At 40.3% G+C, this 22,033-nt stretch overlaps 1 protein-coding gene across 3 annotated transcripts in view; it reads right to left on the bottom strand.

Moving 5' to 3' along the window:
* Positions 1-22,033, bottom strand: part of Peli2 (pellino E3 ubiquitin protein ligase family member 2) — a 167,708-nt gene that overhangs the window by 134,787 nt on the left and 10,888 nt on the right. The window contains exon 2 of one of the 3 annotated variants that reach the window (XM_047539057.1): positions 14,763-14,836. The exons of the other annotated variants lie outside the window; for them this stretch is intronic. Within the exon in view, the coding sequence (XP_047395013.1) occupies positions 14,763-14,797 (35 nt within the window). The 5' untranslated portion in view covers positions 14,798-14,836. The remainder of the gene's footprint in view (positions 1-14,762; positions 14,837-22,033) is intronic. 3 annotated transcript variants of the gene reach the window in all.

The following is a 22,033-nucleotide window of genomic DNA, read 5'->3' as shown; positions in this document are numbered from 1 at the left end:
TGAGACAATGCAATAAATGTTTGGGGGAGAAATAATTCATTGACCTAATCGGTGAATTGATAATTGATGGGGTTAACTGAGTGGTAACTGGAGGCAGGTGGGGTGTGTTTGGATGAAGTGGTTCATTGGTGGTATGGCATGGGGTACATATTTTACGTTCAGAAAGTGGAGTCTCTCTCTCTCAGTTTCCTGACCATGATGTGAGTTGCTTCTCTCTGCCACATTCTTTGGTCATGATGTTCTCCCTCACCTCTAGCCTGGAGGAATGGAGTCAGCCTTCTATGGACTAAGACCTCTGAAATCGTGAGCCCTCAAACTTTTCCTCCTTTACAATTGTGCAGGTTGGGTCTTTCAGTCGAAAAAGCTGACTACAACGGTTATATATGTGTGTATATTCTATCGGTTCTATTCCTCTAGAGAAACCCAATATATTACTTCAGTTACTTTGGGGCATATCTGTTAAAGGAAGCTTAATTTCATTTTATCTTGGCCCCAAACTTTCCTTCTCTTCTTTAACTCTACTAATAATGTGTTTCTTAATAAAACTTGGTTCTCAGCTTAGGTCCATACATCAACTACAACTTGTTAAATGCTTACTTGACACTGTTCTAACTGCACCTCATATGTATTATTAACTCATGTAGTCTTCATAATAATCTTACTAATATCCTCATCCAACAGATGAGAAACTGAGGCACAGGTTAAGTAATGTGTTCACCATCCCAGAAGTAAGAAGTGGCAGAACTGGGATAAAAATCCAAACACTCTCACTTCAAGTCCTACCTGAACAGGTATGTTCAAATGGCTGAGGTATTACCAAGGTCATGTAACACACTGAGGAAGTTCAACCCCTCAAGAAATGTACGACATTTAAAATACAGTGTTGTTCTCAAACAGCTCTATGTATAATACTAAGAGCACCAAGGTCAGACCACCTGGGGCCATTAAGGACAACTAGTAAGAAAGTGGAAAGGAGAAACAAGGGTCAAAAAAGGAGGTGACCATAGAGCAAAGCTCTGAATACAAGTAAAAAATCACCAGGTGGCAGGGAGGGAGAAACTAAAGACCCTGGATGGGCTTTAACCTCCTGTAGCTGCTCCCACAATTACCAAAGATGCTTCAAAGAGGCTACGCGGGGCACTGCGGGTGGGGTGAGCAGTAACACTGCCAGAGAACTGGTAGGAAGTGCCTACTTAACCTGAAATCTCATTTGTAACTTTTTCTTTCTAAATTCCAGTTTCAAACATGACAGAGGTGATTGAACCTCTCATTTCTTTAAGTTCTTATATTCGAAAGGCAAAATCATTCAATCTGATTAGACTTCAGCCTTATCTGAAAATTGACATCAGATTTTTCAGGATGTAGGGTTGAGGGAACCTCTGGCACCTGGTCCAGCCACTCCAGTGCCACCACTTATCCACTCTGCTAGCTCTGAGAGAGGGTGGACCAGCCAGTCCTATTGGAACACGGTCACAGGGAAGGCCAGTGCATGGCGGACCCATGTCTCTGGTAAAGGTCTTCCTCATGTTAAGTTCAATTTGTCTTCTTTGTTGTACACTGCCTGATGTTTGTATCAAGTCTTTTTAACAAACAAAAATAAGTTTGCTATTTTATACAAGTTGGTCCTTCAAATATCTAGAATCTTAAAAATAAAAGGTTGCAAGGTATTTTCCAAGTATACAAAACCTCCAAATATGTGTAAACAGATACTTAAATACTCTTACTTAAGTATCTACTCCTAAAATTCATTCATAAATATTCCACTATTATGTCAGATAGTAGGCTAATCTGAAAAAATTACTTACCGTAGAGTGACTACTGAATGTATTCAAAAATGATAAAATAATAATACTAAGAATCATAATGGTAACCAATAATGGGATCAGTAATGAGATTACACTGGATCAATCAACACACAGAGCATTCTCTGAAATATATCTGCATTCTCAAAATCTGTTCAGTGAATTTCTTTACTTTGGCTTCTATGTGGGGAAATGGTTTCCTTCATGTTGGTATGCTGGCAGTTAACAGCAGATCTTAATGTTAACCACCAGCCACACTTTAAAGTTACACTGTGCTTTTTGCCAGGGACTTAATCCCTACAATATTTCTTCTTTAAACTATTTTGCTTTTGAAGAGATCAAAACACTCTTCAATTATCATCACCTCTGCCTTAAAAAGGCAGGCAGCAAGGGCAATCAGGGAGGCCTATGCTATTCAAGTCTCCTCTTAATGACAATATTGGTGATGCCACAGAGTTCTAGAAGAGTCATCAATCTTGTCACAGCACAGCTGAGACCAGCATAAAAAATCATAGGAAGGCAGGACCTGTTAAGACTCTCACCAGCACCGAAAAAGGAAGGACGCAGGAAAAATGCATGTTCCTAACGTGGAAGGGAAGATGCTATATGTCCTTTAAAAATAACAAGAGTAAAACGTGAAATATTTACATTATTCCTTGAAAGATACTTGAGTTCTTAGACAAGAACAAAAATACAAAGTATAATATTTTAAATAGAGATTTCAATATCTTATTCGCAGACCCTGCAGAGGGAAGATAATCCGGAAATGAACAGAGGTGATATGGGTCCTGAAGGCCAGATGCAGATTAATCTAACAGAATGAAAAAAAGCCATCACTGCTGTGATGTGGTTCAGAAAAACCCCAAAGTACAAGGTGGGCTCCAATCCCCAAAAAAACTGAACAATGTGACTAAATGGAGAAAATATCCCTGCGCTTTTTCCCCGACATTTCTTCTTGGAGTCCCCTGCTCCCTTAGGCAGGCATTCTTGCTTTATAAAGCATAATTCCACGCATGATTACACTTGGCACGTTGTAAAAATAAAAAAAGGACAAAGAGTGAACTGCAGTATGCAGATCAACTAGCCAGAATACACACGGCGGAACTATGCATAAGTTCAGCAGGAAAAGCACACTGTGCGCAAAGTGCTCACTTTTCAATCAGCACAGATATGTGCTTTAATCTCAGCTAGTAGGTTCACACATTTGGCATCTAACTTCACAACTCTTGTTTCAATTTTATTACAAATCTGATTTGAATGCTTTCTCTGCTTTCACAGAAGGATCCGTATACACTAAGGCTTAAACCCTGGCATAAAGGATTTTGGTAAAATATCAGTCTATATTTCCCAGGCGTGAGTGCTTCTGATTGCTGAAACGAGTCACCTAAGGAGGTGGTTCTTCTTATGAAGCTCTCTCAATCAGTGTATGGTTTGGGTCTCCATCTACTGGAAGACAGTGACCCACACACTTCCTGCTTATCATTTCTCACAGGCATCTGCAGCTCCCACCTCCCTTTTAGCTCTGACTCCACTTCCCACTTCTGCAAGTCCCTGTTGAGTGCACACTTGGTGGCAAGCACTGCATTTGATGGATGCCAGGGTTGCACTTCTTTTACACAGAAGAAGTCCCTGCTACCCAGGAGTACAGGTCCAACAGGAAAACAGAAGCAAAGGCACTACTCAGGGACAAAATCAAGTAGAAAAGTTTTGGAAAATGCTATGGGAACTCAGGAAGAAAATGAGGGGGTAAAATCTGAGATTTCCGTAGTGAGGTACACTGTCTTGGAAGCATGAACTTACATGTTCACTGCAGACAGAGGAGGGGGAGAAGCAGGTTTCATAGAAGGATCCATATATACTAAGGCTTAAACCTGGTTATTTCCCAGACAACCAGAGCAGGATTCCCAAATACTTGGAAATGAGACAGCAGGGGACAACTCAGGAACCCCAAGCAGTCCATGAGGATGCAGGAGGATGAGGTAGGCACGGCTATCACTATAAAGCCCTAATAGATCATGGAGTGTTTACGCTTTATCCTAGAGTACACATGTGCACATGCACACTATTCCATAAATCCTAACAGGGTCACATGAACTGCTTTTCATTGTTGACGGACCTCTCCAGCAGCACTGTGAAGGATACACTGGAATAGAGAAACGATGAAAAGGAACTAGGAGACTTACAGCCATAGCCAGATAGGAGGGAGAAGTCAGACTGCAAGGAAGAAAATTTTAAAAACTCAGTGACGCACATGCTATGAGAGGCGAGAGAAGGATCCAGGCTGACCTCCAGTTTCTGGCTGGCACAGTGAATTGTTCCGACTGCCCGGAGGGGACTGAGAGGAAGGAGGCAGATTTAAGGAGAGAAATACCAATCTTGGTGCTGACCTTCACGTGACCGAAGGTATGAAACAATCTGTGCTTCCATCAAACAATACTATAACACCACGCTAAACCTGTCTGTTCCTAAGCCACCTACACACAGAATACTCAGACTTGTCCCAAATCTGATTTCAAGATCATTTGTCACACCAATAATGTTGTGGTCAAAACACCACATTGGTAATAATGTAACAGTAACCTAGTTTCCCTTTTGGACACACACCCAAACCACACACTTCAAAATACTTGCTATTTCTCTTACACACTTCATAGCTTTCCTCTTTCTAAAAGCTAGGACCAGAAAATTCCACCACAAGACAGTTATGGGGGCAGGGGGGGTCTTGTTTAACCCAGTTGGGGATCACTACAGGAGAATTTTCCAGACTTTGGTGACTGACAAATAGTTCCCATAAAACCAAAGCTCATAAAGAGAAAAAGAAGCATTATTAACATTAAACTTCAGAACAAAGAAAGTAATATCCTCAGAACACTATTCTATGCAGTTTGGTACTGGTACAGGAATTAAAAACACCAAGCAGGAAACGAAGAATGAACCCATTCCACCACAGTGACTTTCACATCATCTTCCCTCTACCACAAACACACATGTGCCGTTCACCCTAACTGCAAATGACAACATCATGGCTTGCTGCCAATAAGACTGTACACTCAGTAAGATGCATTTTTGGAAAAAAATTTGGCAGTTTCTTAAAAAGTTTAGCAGACACTCAAAGGACCCAGCAATTCTAAGTACCTACCAAAAAAAAAAATCTAAAAGATATCAACACAAAGACCCACAAGCAAAGTCCATTACAGTATTATTCATAACAGCTAAAAACTAGAAATGATCCAGGGTTCATCAATTGGCAATACATCAAATGAGGTATATTCATACAATGGAATATAATTTGGTCATAAAAAAAGGAATGAAGATATATACTATGACATGGATGAACACTGAGAACATTATGTTAAATGAAAGCAGTCAGACACAAAAGGCTACTTACTATATGGTCCTTTTTATATGAAATTTCTAAAATAGGCAAAATTAAAGTGACAGATCAGTGGCTGCCTAGAGCTGAGCTGGAAGTGGGAACTAACTACAAACTGGCAGGAAGAAGCACTGAGGATCCTGAAAAGTGTTCTACACCTCGCTGTGGTCAATTTATAAATGATATGTAAATTTACTAAGCCACTAAACTGTACACTGAATAAAGTGTGACATATAAATCACACCTCAAAAAAGGAAAACATAAGAAAGACTTTAATCTGACAATGTTCTAACACAAGCAAAATTCATCTGTCAGCATGCAAATGTTAAGAACTCTATATACAGATTGTGTCAGAATGCTCTCTTCAACTTCCAAAGTTCTCCTTTTGTAGGATTCTTGAACAGTACAGAATATCCAAGCCTCCAGGCCCATGACCTTGTACAGACCAACAGCTCTGTGTGAAATGCCCTCCCTGCCTGTCAACCGTATAAACTCCTCTCTTGCCTCAGGGTTTCAATATAAAAACTAACACCTTCTCCTACCACCACATGGCACCTGTACACTCTAGTACAGCAAAGAGCACATGGTGTGGTATCAGGCGTGTCCTCTCCCTCTCTTCTCTGAACCAATGTTTCTCCAAGATAGATTGATTCATGGAATGTTCCTGGTGGTCCACGACATGTCAAGAAGAACATGTCAAGACCATGTCATGTTGTTTTTCAACATCCCAGTTTGTACTCCATTTGGAATAGAGAAAGGCAAACTTACCACTTTCACTGTCTGGCACTGACAAGAAAACAACCAAGGCAGACCTACTGGTCATAGGACCACACGAAACCACCTACACTCCCCAAGAACCAAGACTTCAGCAGTTCCCAGACGGCACTGGTGAGAAACCTGTGGTAGCAGAGGCTGGCCAGACTCAAAAACCCCGCCTGCACAGTGAGTGCAGGTTCTGTATCACAAATGGTGCTTTTGTTTTAGCAAAACAGCATCATCGGTCACATTAAATTAATATGGTAAATTTGGATTTCAATGACTATAGTTTCAGATTTCATTATGCACTGGCTTTTGTTTCTAGTTGTAAAAGAGATACACATAAGGTGTTTATTTCTAGTTACAGGTTTTCTACATATCTAAGTAACACTGAAACAAAAGTAATCTAAGTCAATACTAGGGATTTCAGATACTTTTTTTCCCCTTTGAAACAGAGCCATTTATCATTCAAATTAGAGAGGCAGTATACCACAATACAACCCTTCAATAGCCCAAATGCATGGCAAAGAGAAGCCCTCATAAAACATGGCTGAATAAATGAGTCTGCATTATGTTCCTATTCCAAAACAACAAAAATGTGAAATGCTACTACTGATTCTTCTGCCTTCAACTACTAAACTATTGTGAAGCTTTAAACTGTGAGAGTTAGGTAGAAACACTAACCAAGCAGAACTTGCAGAAGGGGTGGTGGGAAGGTGTGAGCAAGAGAGGATAAGCAGGCAGTGAACTATTTCAATACTAATAAAGTGAAGAGAACATTTACAAAACATTTCCTGGGGATCCAGGATTTAACCTAAACTCATCTTTTGGTCTCTTTCTACCCTCTTTTCCACTTCATTCCTCTCTCTTAATGGAAACACTGGCAAAGGGGAAAGTTGGTACTAAGAAAAATATTAGAATGGATGGCCTTATTGAATTTATTCCCTCAACAGGTGGCCACACCAAGTACTTTACTAAATGCTGGGGATCAGGAAAAGAGGAACAGGAGCCCAGTGAGGAAGGGGAACAGTAGACAATCATAAATAAGGGGAACAACTAAGGTTCTAACAAGTTTGTAACTTCTACAATTCTTTAAAATTTTATAAAATTTTACAATCGTATCTACAAATATTAAATATTCTGTAACTACATTTTGCACATTAGTAGGTGGGATGGTCAGTCTTAAGTGTCAAATTGACCTGCTTAGGATAAAAAAAAATTAAGAATTTTGTAAAAGACAAATGTATATGTAATTATGTGTACACATGCACACAAAGAGAGTGACTTGAAAGGGTCATTCATTCATTCGTTGTTTAATAAACTCCTATTAAGCCCATATGATATTACAGGTACTCACCAAGGATACTACTGGGACATGCTCCCCAAGTTTATGGAGTTCACATTCCAATAGGAAAGAGAGACAAAACCCAAGTAAGCCAATAAAAAATAAACACACTAGGATACCGTCTATTAAGGACACAGTATGCTGTGATAGACTAAGGGGCGGGCAAGAGAACACACAACACATGCCAGATCACCAGGGTCTTGGAAGTCCTGACTAGCTAACCAACTTTCTGAAAGGGTCTCCAAGCTGCCCTGTGGTAGGGCAAGGCAGGGAAGCAGGAAGGAACCTATTCTGGCCAGGAGAACACTTCCAGTGTAGCAGCTGCCTCCTCCAAGAGCTGGGTTCTTGATGACTTATGATATATCCCTTCATGTATTTTTGTATTTCCCAAATCTTCAACGATGAACAAGTTAAAGCTTATTTAAGGAAAGATAATGATTTGTAAAAAGAAAACAGGAGACCCCTCAATTTACCACTGTTATACCTGTACATTTCTAGCAACCTTGAGAATTCCTATGATAACCCATTTTTTCTAATAATAGTGTTCAGGGACCTGATAAAACAGAAAATTATGTCATTTTCATATTTGAAAATAAATAACTTTATATAAAATATACTCTGGAAGTTTCTAAAATTTAATACCTCTTAGCTAAGAAGTTCAGGGTTAGCAGAGAAAATTATCAATTCTAAGCCTTAAACTCCTAATTCTGAAAATATATCAACTGTGAGACATCCCAGGACAATTACTGGCAAGTGAGAGTATAATGGTAGGTGGAGGTTTCTTCTTGAAAGCCACCTCATAACCTCAGATGGTACAGTGGACCAAGACCCAATTAGAAATAATAACATTCAGGATGCAGAAAGGTCCATGGATTTGTAAATAAATGATATACCTGTTGCCTAATTATTCATAAAAAGTTGAGTTTGTCTAAACTTTAAAGGGTGAGAAAAAAGTTTTAAGGTAAAACAGAGAACATCATCAGTATCTGAAGCTCTGCTCATGAGTACACAGTGAATTCTCATTTTAAAGGCCACTATGGAGGGATGGGTAGGTTCAAGCCACAGTAAATTAGAGATCAGCACTCATGAAAGAACCCTCTAGAACTGGAAACAATCAGAACTATGCTGACATTGTAGTGCATGGCCATACACACTGCATTTGTTTAAGCTTTGCCGACGCCTTTGTACAACACTACAAAGCATTTTCCTTGTAATGAAATACTTCAAATACAGGAACATGGTCCATGACACAAATTAGCTCCTAAAAACTATGAAAGATGGTAGCAGACAGAGGGAGCAGATGCTGGTTTGCCTCTCTGCCACTCATGTGCCTGCCAGTCCTGATTGTTTCTGAGGCAGTCAAAAAGGGCACATGGGCACCACATAAGACTCTAGTCTCACAACATTTCTTCCTCCACTTAACTTTCCCCAACAACACACTACAGACAGATTAATGCCTGAAGAATATTAAACATCTTCACTGTGAATCAAATGATCCCTCTGTCCTAAGTCAATTCAAACAAGTTATACTTTCTTCTCACCCACGGGAAGCTCAGACTTACTAGGAAACAGCTCAGAACTGTGTGACTGCCCGCTTGCTGGTCCAAGCCTTGCCAACTGCCTTTGGGGTTCCAACCCAGCCAGGACAAACTTTAGTCGTACATTTACTGCACTCAAGCTCTCCTTGGTTAGAAGGACAACTAAAAAATAAAAGTATCAGGAAACAGAGGATAGAAATCAATGCTCAGCTGCTGTGTCAGCATCCACATGCTCTGGCCTGCAAAATTGCCAGTTTGACACATCTGCCCCATTCTCTTGGTTATGGTTTAGTTATAGGGTGTCCCCAAAATCTCACGTGTGAGACGATGCAAGAATTTTCAGAGGTGAAATGATCATATTATGAGGTAGAGGCCTAATCAGTGGATTAATCCACTGCCCTATAGGAAGGTCAGGGGTGGCTGGAAAAGATAGGTTCCTAGGAGCATGTCTTTGGGGTTTATATTTTGTCCCTAGTGAGCAGAGCTCTCTTTCTCTTTCCTTCCATCTCTTTCTCTCTCTCTTTCTCTCTCTCTCTCTCTCTCTCTCTCTCTCTCTCTGTCCTGTTAGGTCCTGTGCTTGTTTTTTTCTGCCATGCTCATCTTCCATGATGTTCTGCCTCACCTCAGGCCAGAGGTATGGACTCTGCCAACTATGAACTGAGACCTCTGAAACTGTGAGCCCTAAATAAAATTTTCCTCCTGAAAATTGTTCTTGTCTGGTCTTTTGATCACACTGATGAAAAAGCTGACTAAAAAACTCAGCCTTCCCTATTGTGCCTCTGAATATATTAGGAAGCTCCTGTGATACCAAGTCAACGACCATCTGTCCACTTGACCCCATCAGGGCTAGTTCTTACATCATCCATTTTCCCTTATCTTGTGGTTAAACCAGAATTTAAAAATGAAAACACTGTCAGTTAAAAACTAGTAAGTTTAAGCCTTCAACATTGTCTTTTCTTACTGCTATCCATAAACAGAGGCTAACAAGGACCCTCATGGATGGTTAATGATCCTATCAAGGGCTGTGCTGCATATGCACAGAACTCCTTAATCTAATGATCTTGACTGAGAAACTTCCAAAAGAAACTACTTTTCAAAGGAGGCATTTTCAAGGGTTTGCTTAAAGTTAATATTTTATTTTCGTGTAGGCTCTCACTATAAAGGCAAAACAAATCTTAGGGATATATTATAGCTGTGCTTACTGTTGCTCTGACTACTTTTGAAAAACTAATTTGCAACTAACAAATATGTTCAAGTGAGTCTCATTTAAAGCAAAGATTGATGCTATTTAACTCATTTTAAATGAATAACTACAATTGGGGTAGGAGTTTGTTTTGGAGAAAGTAGGTTGTTATTTAACTGTTCTTTACAAGTCCTGAAAATATTAACGGGACAGATGCATCTGTAAAAGTACAGAGCTTTCAGACTCAAGAACACTCAGCTGAGGCACTCAGTTCTGAACTATACAGGTTTAAGGAACAAGGCATGATTTAGCCATAATCAACAGAATTCCAAGTTCATTTCCTTCAGCCACATGAAGAAGGAAAACCCATTCTCAACAATTATTCATTTCTGATAAAAGTCAATTTTAGCAGTAATTAAATGCCCTGCCAAAGACTAGTCTCAAATATCAAAATCCCACCTTTTCCTTTTAGTAAAGAAGCTGGTTTGCACCACCCTTTTCAAAGAATGGAGTCAGATTTTACCAGCTAGAAGCTTGCTGCATAGGAGTGGTTTGTGACAGGGCTATTTTCACGACTTCTGGCTGGCCCCAGCTTTTCTATTTCTCAGTTGTGCTAGTGGGGTCTCACAGAATCATATTTTTAGAAAATTTACTTAAAAAAATTCTTGCAACTTTGGTGGTGGTGGGGGCAAACTGAAGCATTAAAGACAGTGTTTAAAAAAAAAAAAAAAAAAAACCCTCAGGCACTTCACTCAAAAGTAAATCAAAGATTTTAAAAAATGAGCCAAAACAAAATGTACCCAAAGAAGAGAACAGAAAAGGAAAGGTAAACAATGATAAAAGAAGCAACAACAGGGAAGGGTGAGGGAGTCAGGTTCCATAAGAAGTGAACTTCAATGGTTCTGAGCAAGAAACCACAGGGTAAACTTCACTAGAAAATAAGCAATTGTCTACAAAATATATACTGATCAATTTTCACAGTTTCCTAATTAGTGTAAGACAATTAAATCATAAAGCTACCCAATACATATAAATCCCAGTATTTCAAAACCCCACTCTATTCAGCAGACCCACACTCTCTCTCTCCTATCCCATCTTCTACCTCCTCTTCCCCGTTCCCTGGCCCATCTGTCTTCCTTTCCTTCCTTCCTTTCCCTCCCACCCCGTCAGCACCAAACCAAGGAAGAAGCCCCATTTCCCGCATGTAATGCCCTATCAGTGAGGGCATCCCAGAGGCAAGGCACTGGGTTAGATAATTAAGGATTCTGTGGCTTATCCAATGACTCCACCTCCACCCAGCTGTCCCTCTAACTGTGCTGCCACATTCTGAAAATCCCTCCACCTCCCCCGTCAGCTGGACCAGCTTGAATCGCACGTAACCCTACTTCTTTCCCACCGCCTCCCCACATGCTCACCAACTATGTCAGCAGGGAAGAAGCAGAGCCAGGCTGTGAAAAGACACCTGAGAAAACAAACTCACCAACAACACAGAAGAAAGAATTGTTTCAACATGAACTAAAGGTCTCCACAATCTGAGGGTTCAAACAAATTGAGTGAGTGCACAGACTAGACCGACAACAGACTGAAAACAACCTGCTCTTTCAGTGACTCCACAAATCAATTAGAGGGAGAGGCAGAATAAATGCTAAGATTAGTTTGGTGAATCAAATCTTTAAATTTTTAATATTCTATCATTTTTCACATATCTCTAACAGTAAAACCTGATTTTTTTAAAAATGTGCCAAAGAGGACATTTTACAGTTTCCAAACTCTGAATCTGACACATTTCAAATTGAGCAAATTCCTTATTATATAACACCCCTGTTCAATAATTGCCACTCAAGTCTTTTGCTGCAGATAGGTATTATAGAAAATTAACGATAATTCCCAGTTTTTGAAAGACAAAAAGAACCACAGTGACATCTGTACTTAGATTTAATTAAATCTTGCAGAAAATTCTGAATACAGGAAATGCTTAAATCTTAAAAAATGACTTTTATAATCCCACAATAGGACCATGACTCCAAACATAGTTTTCTGTGTCAAAATCTATGTAAAAATATACTATACTATGTTTTGGACTGCACTTTTTGCTAACTACATCTGCAATTTTCAAAGAATATGCCTGAAGTTACTTTTACCTTCTCATGAAAAATGACTACTTTACACAAAAACAGCCAGTTCTTGGAAAAAGCAATTTTCTGAGCACTGTAATGCTCTGGTGAGCATATAACAGAGGCAGGCGTCAGTGGTGAGCTGGCATAGGAGAGGTGGCCAGCATGGGGCAGGGCACACGGCCTGGCAGATTCTCGTCTCCACACTTCCCAGAGCACATGCAGCAGCCTCCTCTGGTGGGTGTTTCCAGCAAAGGTAGCTCCCAAGTCTGTCCCAGGAAACACAACCTAGAGCCCAGGTGACACTACAGGTAAAGAAGTGACATTCAGCAAGGAAGACAATATTTCAAAATGAAATATTCAGATCAAATAACTTTTCTAAGAGAATGATCCAAGCATCAATGCAAATGTTTCTGTGTTGGTCTTTCATTGCTGTGGTTAAAATATCTGACAAACACCTTAGAGGAGGAAAAATTCATATTCGCTCACAGTTTCAGAGGTTTCAGTCCATGGCTGGCTGACTCCAAGTCAGAACAAGGAAGGGTGTGGCAGAGGAAAGCTGCTCAGCTCATGGGGGCAGGAAGTAAATGGGCCAAGGTTAAGAAATAGTTCCCACGGGCATGCCCCCAGTGACTTACTTCCTCCAACTATGCCCCACCTGCCTACAGTTTCCACCATCAGTAGTCCATTCAAATTACTAATTCATCAAATCAATTAATCCGCCTGTTGAGGTTAAAGCCCTCTAATCCAATCATTCCCTAAAAGCATCACCTCTACACATTACTGCACTGGATACTAGAAACCAATCTTCTACAGGTAAGACTTTGGGGGACATTCTAGATCCAAACCATAACAGTTTCTGAACTCCTGTGCAAAGATCATCCGTTTTTTATTCACCACAGCTCATCAGCAACCTAGACAAACTCAGAGCAGTTTAATATCTTCAATCCAAACCATTAGCCTTCAATTGGATCACAATCTTGCTTTTTAAAAAATGGATGACAAAGTCAGAACCCCACACATGAATGCTGAGTGGTCATTTATCATGTACTAACTGTACTGCTTGCTAAATATCCCAAAGTGGGAGAGAGCATGTACAAAACCACCTTTCCTGTACTGTTCCTTTGTGTACACACAAGCCTCATCTGCAGCAGAATCACACCTAAGACACTCAAATCAGCAACATTCTGGAGGTAACAAGGAACCAGGGTCAGCATACCCTATAAGGGACCTGGAAAAAAGTATGCTATCCTGGCAAAGAAACAGAATCCAATGACCCACTAAGCCCTAGGTAGTTTAGGCTTGCGTTCTTTTATGCACTTTTTAATCCAGACACAGAGCAATTACATGTCACAAGACCTAAAAAGCTCTTTTTCCTCTGTTGCTTATTCCAATGACTAAGAAAGCCAATTTCTCATATTTCATGGGAGAAAATCCTCTTACTATGCACATTCAATGGTCTCTCCCTTCTAAGGAAAAAAGTTACATGGGATTCATATGTTAATGATAAGATATAAAACACTTTGACAAGTATTATAAACTTGCTTTCTACTCTTTCTTGTAAACCTGATGCTGTCACCTCCTATGGAGTAAGTAAATGAAAAGAAGTTTCTATTGGGTAGGTAAAAATTCACTGTTTTGCTAATATCCAACCAAACCTTTCTATGTGGGACCAGACACCAGTCAGGCAAAATATTTCCACCTCTATTCATAAGGCAAACAAGCGTAAAAAGGTTTTCTAAGGGGAAGTTGGAAAACAAATTCTATATTGTGAGGTTTTCTCCACATAAGACTCCTAGAAGTTGCAAAAGGCAAACCAACAAGGTCTACCAGAAAGGAAGGATGTCAGCCATACCTACAATGAGGAGAAGAGAAAGAGAAGGGGAGGAGAGAGGCAGGGGGACGAGAGAAAGAAAAGAAAGATCCATATTGACTTCAGAGTGAGACCACTGGCAGGAGTCCCATATAAATCTGTGCTTCATACATCAGTTAAACCCCTGGCACTCAATAAATTACACTAATAAATTACATCAGAGGAGCTAATAATTACCGAGGTCAGCAGGCCAAAGTAGTCAATTATTATTTTTCTTCTTATTTAAACAAAAGGCATCTCTCTGACTGAACAGTCCTAGAGAGTGACAGATCACATATGAAACCTACAGCTTTGCTTTTTTGCTCCCAATTCTTAGTTGAAACCTTGATTTAATCTCATTTTCAACACCTCAACACATTCCAAGAAACTGCCAGTTCAAAAGGTTAAAAATACAATCTAGAAGTTAACAGTGATGCTTCTAAATTGTATGTTCCACAAATGGACCCAACAAGCATGTTTACTTTGTTGCCACACTATCTACGATAATGCCGAGATCTAGGGCATGATCAAAGACACTGTGGACTCAACACTCCACTAAGCTCCCTCAGAGGCAGTGAAAAATTCAACTGTGCAGAACATGAGTGAACCAATGGTACCCTCGGGGGACAGAAATGCCCTCCACACAGTCCGTCCTTACAGAGGCCTAAGTTACCATTAACATTTGACTTTTACTTTTTAACTTTATTTGTAGGAACAGAATATTTGAAAGGGACCTTCAGAGGATTCTCCTGAGTTCCGGTTTTCTACCTCTTAAATTTACAAAGTTATCCAATGATACCTAATGTGCAGAAAGGTCAATGAGACAAGCTCCATGCATCAAAGAAGGACTCAAGTAGACACCAAATGTTGTATCTGAAAAAGAGAAGCACCAATTAAAAAAAAATAATCCTCTACAGAAATTTCTGCTAAATAATCAGTTAACATGAACCTCAGTGGTCCACAAGCAGGTCACTCCTGTGGCAACCCCTAACCAGGTTTCTTTACTACGTAACACCAAGGCTGTTGACTGTGCAGTTTTGTTAATGAGCAAAATATTCTGCATATTATACTCTAGGTCTTGGTCCTTTTTTTTTTTTTTTTAAACCCAGTTACTCTTAGTCCAGGAAAGTAAGTGTTTCAGATTTTGAAATATATTCTATCAGAAAAATAAAGGCTGTTTTCAATTTAGTAATAGTCACCATATGTAGCTAATACATTTACAACAGAAAGCCAAAAACTGTCAGCTCTTAGAGAAATCTCATTTTGGAGAGATCATCGGCAATAAATTGACTCAACGACCACCAACATTCCCCCAAATCTCTGGGCTACCATCCCTAAGCATTATTTCTCAGTTTGAGGAAATATCTGCAATTTCTGGGTCATTTTTTATTGAGTATGTGCCCATGATATACCAGAAAAAAAATCTACAAAGCAAAAATAATCAGCCAGATACACACTGTAAGACAGTCCCCTATAATCCAATCAAAACTAAATGAACGAATTCATTAAACCACTTTACAAAACCACAGTTCACAAATCATTTGGACTGCAGTGTTCTCCCAAAGATCTGTGCACACCCTGAGCAGCAGACCGCCTTCCTTCTTGCTGGCACGTCATGAGGCAGCGCACGTGCTCACAGAGCCTGGTTTGTGTCTGTGGCTGTTTTATACTTAGAATACAGCTTCAGGGCTCCCTGCCGACACCACTAGGAACGAAGACCTTAATTCACAATAATTTATGCTATTATGCTGCTCTCCATAAAAAAAAAAAAAAATCACCACATTCCCTTTTTATTTCTTACAAATCCCATGAATAATCTGAATTTTAGACATTTCATTATCTGTTGTGGACCCTCATAAGAACTGGAGTGGGACTGGAGAAAGGAGATGAATATTCATTCGAGAATTCTACAAAGTGGAGGATGGGTAGGAGACTGCACTGGGGAGAAGGGGGACAGAAAAGGAAAATCAGAAGGCAGGATGCCTTATGTTCCCCTGCTACACACAATCCTCTCTAGCAAAAAGAAATAGTCTAATGATAAGATTTCTGGTTCCTCATGAAAATGAGGATTTTTTTTCTTTTGTGTATGTGTTTATGGATTCATTTTATTATTTTTTATTTAAGATGCAGAATTAAAGAAAGGTTGCCTAACAGAAACACATTTTCTTAGAATCAAAGGATAGAATCATAAAATTTTTAAGTTTTATATAATAATTTCACATTTTAAAATGTTTCAATTGTTTTTTAAAAGAAAGAAAAAAAAAAGGGGGGGAAATAAATTCAAGTTGGCTTTCAGAGTACCCCAGCTGTCTTGCTTCAAATATATAACAAGTGGCACTCAACCCAGTATAATTGGGGGAGGAGGGGGTCAATCAACAGCAAGTATGTGTGTCGGGCCATGAAAAAAGAAAACCTGGAAACTGGATGAACAGCAAACATCACATATGCACTATGAGCATAAAGTTCTCTAAGAATCAAAAGAAAGGAGTTGACAAGTAGAAGATGCACAGGGAAAGCACACATGAACCCAGCCAGCACACAAATGCAAAAGCAGATGCGATACATCAGGAAAAAATAATGGAAAGAATATTTATCTGTGACTTTCGAGTGAAAAGATAAGAAACCAGAGCAACTAATGTTTTTTTCGGAGCAACAAATTTTGAATAAAATAAAGATTTATCACTGTCAAAAAAATGTGGCTGAGTCTGTTGATTTTTCTGGGGAGAATTTTAATACTACATAGTAAGAAAGGTCATTTAAAGATAAAAGCTGAAATTACTGTCAGCTTCCAGTTACATCCCTCCTCACCTGCTTTAACCCTTCTCTTCATGAAAGGCTTAAAGGGAAAATTTTAAAGTCATTACCATCTCATTTCAGGGCCAGTCAATCATCAAGGAGCACCCATCATGTTTGTGTGCTAAAGAACTTTATAATCTACCTTACCTTGGAAGACACAAACAGGAGAATACTTTTAGAAAGTTTATTAAAGAAATATAAATAAATCAAATACTAATTTTAGAATAAATAATGCATTCTTAAAAACTAGAGCAGGAAGCAAAGAAATGGGGAAGAGGCCATTCCAATAGAATGTTCCTACTTCCAGGAGAACATCTCTTCACCCTTCTCTCCATTCTCCCAATGCCAGGTACTACCGAGGTTCTGGGAAGGAGAGCTGCTGAGCAAGCCCCAGAACCTGCCCTGAAGGAACCCAATAAGGAGGAGACATTTCCACAGCACAGAATGTCACCAGAAATCCCTGGTCCTGGACAGAGGAAAACAGAGGGGAGTCAGGGCAGCTTGCTGGAGGTGACACCTGAGTTACATAATAAGTGAGCAAGACATGGCAGAAAGAGCAGAATGGAAGCAACTGCAGACAGAGGGAACTATATGTGCAAAAGCACAGAAGATGAAGAAAAGAGAAGGAAGAAAGCTATACAGACACATCCCAGAGATCCAGGGGTGGCCCCAACGACAGTAAATTAGTTATCCTGGACAATCATGCATAGTAGAATTTACTGTCTCCAGAGTGTCCTTTCCTCTCAGCACCTAGGAAGCATTTTCAGGAGACATGTCCTTCACATATAGGCTGCTCTCCTGGGGAATCTCAAGCAAGGTAGAGCCCAGTCTGTTTCTCCTCTATCCATATATTCTTTTAGAACAGAGACCTTAAAAATCACATAGCAATTCCTCATGCTCCCCCAAAAGAGCAGAATTTGCATTAAATAACCAATTAACACAAACCTGCTTTATTCAAGAAAAAATATATTTGGCCTGTTTTAAATTTTTTTTAGCAATAATCAAATTCTCCTAAAAATGAAGGTCAACTAGCTAATACTTTAAAAATAGGCACATATACCATGTACAACATGAAGTATACAAAAACATTTACATATATGAACCACACCTAGAAGAAAACGTGGGGGAAAAAAAGAAAATATTAACATCATGGGTGATTTTTCTTTCCTCTTCCAAAATTTTTGTTAATATTCTTAATATATGCTTCCAGCATGCAGCTTTTTAAATTAATACCATATTACCTGAATACAAATGTTCTTTAAACATTTTTTTCATTTACAAATTTTTCAGTGAAGGAAAGCTATGAAATTAATGTTAAGGATTAATGTCTAATGTCTAAAAGTTTTAAGAACCCATGACATATAACTTGAAACTGATTTAATGTAGAAGAAACTGGGGTGAAAAAATTCTGCAAACCCAATGGAAGAGGGTATGATTTGTATAATTACCATGGTGGTGTTCAAGTGGATAAAAAGACCCAATTAGATCAGAGAAAGATTCACTTAGACTGAGCTTAAAGAGCTACAGAAATCTCTTCCCTCAAGGGAGTTGAGTTCTATTGTCCCAACTGGGTCTGAGTGGAAGTAACAGGAAAAACAGGGGCAGGCATCCTCTGACCCTTTCCTGGGTCTGAGGCAAGAGCAGAAAGGGAAATGTAAACAGGCAGAGCCATCTCACGGGGAGGTGCAGGGCCAGCAGGGCTGTCAGCCTACACTGCAGCTCACCTCATCCCCTGTCCAGTGGGGACAACTCCAGCATTTCTAGCTAAAATCACAACTTTGGAACCTAATGCCAGACCTGAAGACTTATACCCTTCTGATCATTATCAAAAGTTACTACTGATAGTGACATGGCCTTAGAGTGCAGTGTGTCCAGTCTTGGAAAGCCCTGTTGCAAGCTTAAGATGTATCTACAGGCTTAAGAAGTGGAATATGCATGAACTTTAGAATTTGGGAACTAGACTCAAATTCTTGAACTTCAAAATCCGTTACAGTCATGCGCAGTCTCACACAAGTCACTCAAGGTCTTGGCCTCCGCTGCCTCATTTGTTCAGTGTGGATGGCATCACCTCCTCCAGGACTGTAATGGGACACCTAGCCTGTGGCAGGAGCACCGGCCCTTTCAGTGTGCCTCTCACACTATGATTGCCAGAGGAGATTCTGCCTGCCTCCTAGCTGCAAAAGGTACAGGAGCAGGGAAAACCCAGTGAGGGAGGAGCCCTCCACTCAGTCCCCCTCACTACCAAGAGAGAAGCTACTCTCCACTGCACCCACACAATCAAGAAGCAGCTTTACACATAATACAATACAGAGTCTGCATGTTCTGCTCTCCCAGACAGGATTTCCAACTAATAAACCCAAAACATGAGCCCTGACAGTCATGGGGGGTGGCATATGAATTATTAAAGTGATGAAGATTTGTGTCTTCTTTTTCATGTGAGGGGAAAAAGTGACTTGCATTGTCTTTTAATATTTAAAACAGTAGTACATGGGCAGACAACTATTATGAGACAATAATTCAATTGAAGGGCATTCTGGTGTGTGTAAACCACTCAAGTTTCACCCTGTGTAGTTTATTACATTATCAGAATCTGCTGATTGAATTACTTCCCTGCGGTGCTTCAGGTCTCTGTTTTTCCCCCATATAACATCTAATAGTGCTTATCAAGATGCTGTATTTGTCCTCTGGTATTTTACCATCTGATATCTTAGGATGCCTATTTGCTAAGAATGTTCTTCAGAAACCCTGGGTCCTTTGCAGCTCCTAATATATGTCACTGAAAAGATTTCACTGCCATTACAGGAAGGTTGGAACTGTAAAACATAAAGCTACGCCAGTTTTCAGAAGGGTCTACGTCAACCAAGTTTCATGAACGCCTTGAAGTTCTCATCTGGTCCAAGTTAACACTCAGTGTAAGCAAATAAAAGGCAGTTTTCCTGGACTGTTGTTGGCCTGTACTTTTAAGATTAGCTGAACGAGTGCCATTACTGGAACAACTTGTACAAAGTGCTGTTAGTGAGGAGATAGAAACTGTGAAGTCCTTTTCCCGTAATCAATACTAACAGGAAGATCAAGAGACAGAAAGGGAAAACTCCACATGCAGTAGCATTAGTCTCCGGGCAGATCCCAGGTTTTACTGGAGAGGGAAAACCCTTGCAGCTCTTTCTCCAAGCTATGGGCCAAATACAAATGCTAGCCTAAGTTTTCACCAACAACAAAGACAAAGGAAGACTTCAAGGGCTGAGCCACACTGTGCAATTACAGGGCTGTTCTGTCAGGGAAGAACAACTCAATAAATCATCCTGGAAACTAGGCGAATGAACTTTGAATTCTAGATGACCAAGGCAGGTCTTTCTTGAAGCATAATTCAAGTGTAACACAGTCAGGTAAATAAGAAGGCAGACAGATATTATAAGGATTAGTTTTTATTTCCTGGAAATTATATATTTAATGTTTCAAAACATACAATACAAAAACACAAAAAAAAAGCAAACTTTCCACAAAAAGTTAATCTCAGCTGTAAATATAAGAAAAACCAATTTTTTTTAACCTTGCCAGCAACTTCATTAAAGGAGTAAAGCTTTGTGTCATGTGTTGAATGAGAATACCCAGAATGCAAGTATTTGGCTAAAAAAGGTAATTAAAATAGTGCAAAACTGCTTCTGAACTCATTCAGTAAAGGCAGGATTTAAGAACAACTGTGTTGAAGTCGGAAAGGCCTAAATTCAAATCAGAGCTCAAATCTTATGCCAGTCGAGTAATCTGGACAGGTTTCTCAGGCACCATGACTCAGTTTCCTCACTTAAGGGTAACAAGTGATGGCACCCACCTCCCTTAGTCGGAGTTCAGAGAAGTCAACACTTTGCAAAGGATATGACTGAGAGGAAGCTCTCAAGGAGGGACAGACGCCATCATCATGACCTATGAGCCAGGCCCCTGGGCACCTCCCCCAAGAGGAGGAAGAATCAGGCCACTAAGGAGCGACTCTACTGGAATTCCCTTTTTTCTGTAGGAAAATAAATAAATAAATAAGCAAGCAAGCAAGCTCAGATCCTAATTCTTTCTCTCTAATGGTGATTTTAAACTAGGTTCTAACCAAGAAGGTCCACTTCAGTTCAAAAGGATTTGGGCACCAAGAGGACAAGGCAGAGGTTGAGCGGAGCACAGGGTCAGGGCAAGCAAACAGGGCAAGAACAAAAACCTTCTCGATTATATCATCAGGGGGGTGGTCTGGGGGTGAGACAGCAGGCCCACTAGTCCCACATACTGCTGGGACAGCTCAGCAACAGAGAGCAAAGACAGTGGAGACCTGCGACAGAAGAAAGAGCCTGCCCTAGACCACAATGACAGCCTACACAAAGAGTGGCTGGCAATGCTTCCTCAGACTCAGAAAGGAGGGCCCCTAAGCTTCCCTGAGGTCCTCTCCCCTGCAGACCACGCACAGGGACACCATCACCAGGGCCTGCCAGGAATGCCAGGGTCTAGGGCACAGGTGGCTGAGTGAAGACAAGTTCTCTGATTCTTGACTGCTAGGTTAGTGGATTTAACCCCAAAACATTCATCAGTTGCAGCCCAAGTTCCCAGAACAAACCACTGAGCAACTGAATGATAGATCTACTCCATGAGTGTCATCATGCACATGGGGGAGACACTCACCATAAGCAACTGTCCCTTAGCAAGGGAAGAGAGACAGTCAAGGGAGAAAAAAAATCAAAAAAAGAGGGAAAAGGCCTATTTGGAGATTTCCCATGAAATCAGATCCTATGGATCACTCACCTACTCAAAACAGTGCCAGCTACCTATAACTTGAAATAACTCTTTGACATGTAATTAGCAAGGTTTCCCACTCCCAGGAGCTTAAGTCTTTCCTGGGCTCACAAATCCCTCTATCGTTACCCTAGCCCTCCAACCCCTTGATTTCCCAACACTCTGGTGTCTCTCAACTCCTGAGGGGTCTCTCAACTCCTCCTCATGTGCCACACCTTCGTGTACTCTGCCCTCTTCCCAATAACCTTCAGCTGACACCTGCTCACCCTTTACATCTCAGCTTACGTGGAATCATGATATCCTTCCTACCCCAACCACAAACACAAATTTTGTCCCCTGGGAATCCCCCTCCCCAAAAACCCAGCAGCATCTTGCCAGGTTTAATTTGCTTAAAGTCCTCCTTTACTGATAAGATTATATGCTCCATGAAGGTAGGAACCACTACCCACCATGTGCCTAGCATATGAATTTGCTGACTGATACCCTGATCTTACTCCAACCTAACTT

Source organism: Sciurus carolinensis, chromosome 2 (genome assembly GCF_902686445.1).
Source record: "Sciurus carolinensis chromosome 2, mSciCar1.2, whole genome shotgun sequence".
Lineage (NCBI taxonomy): Eukaryota > Metazoa > Chordata > Mammalia > Rodentia > Sciuridae > Sciurus > Sciurus carolinensis.
This window is presented reverse-complemented; position numbering and strand designations above follow the sequence as displayed.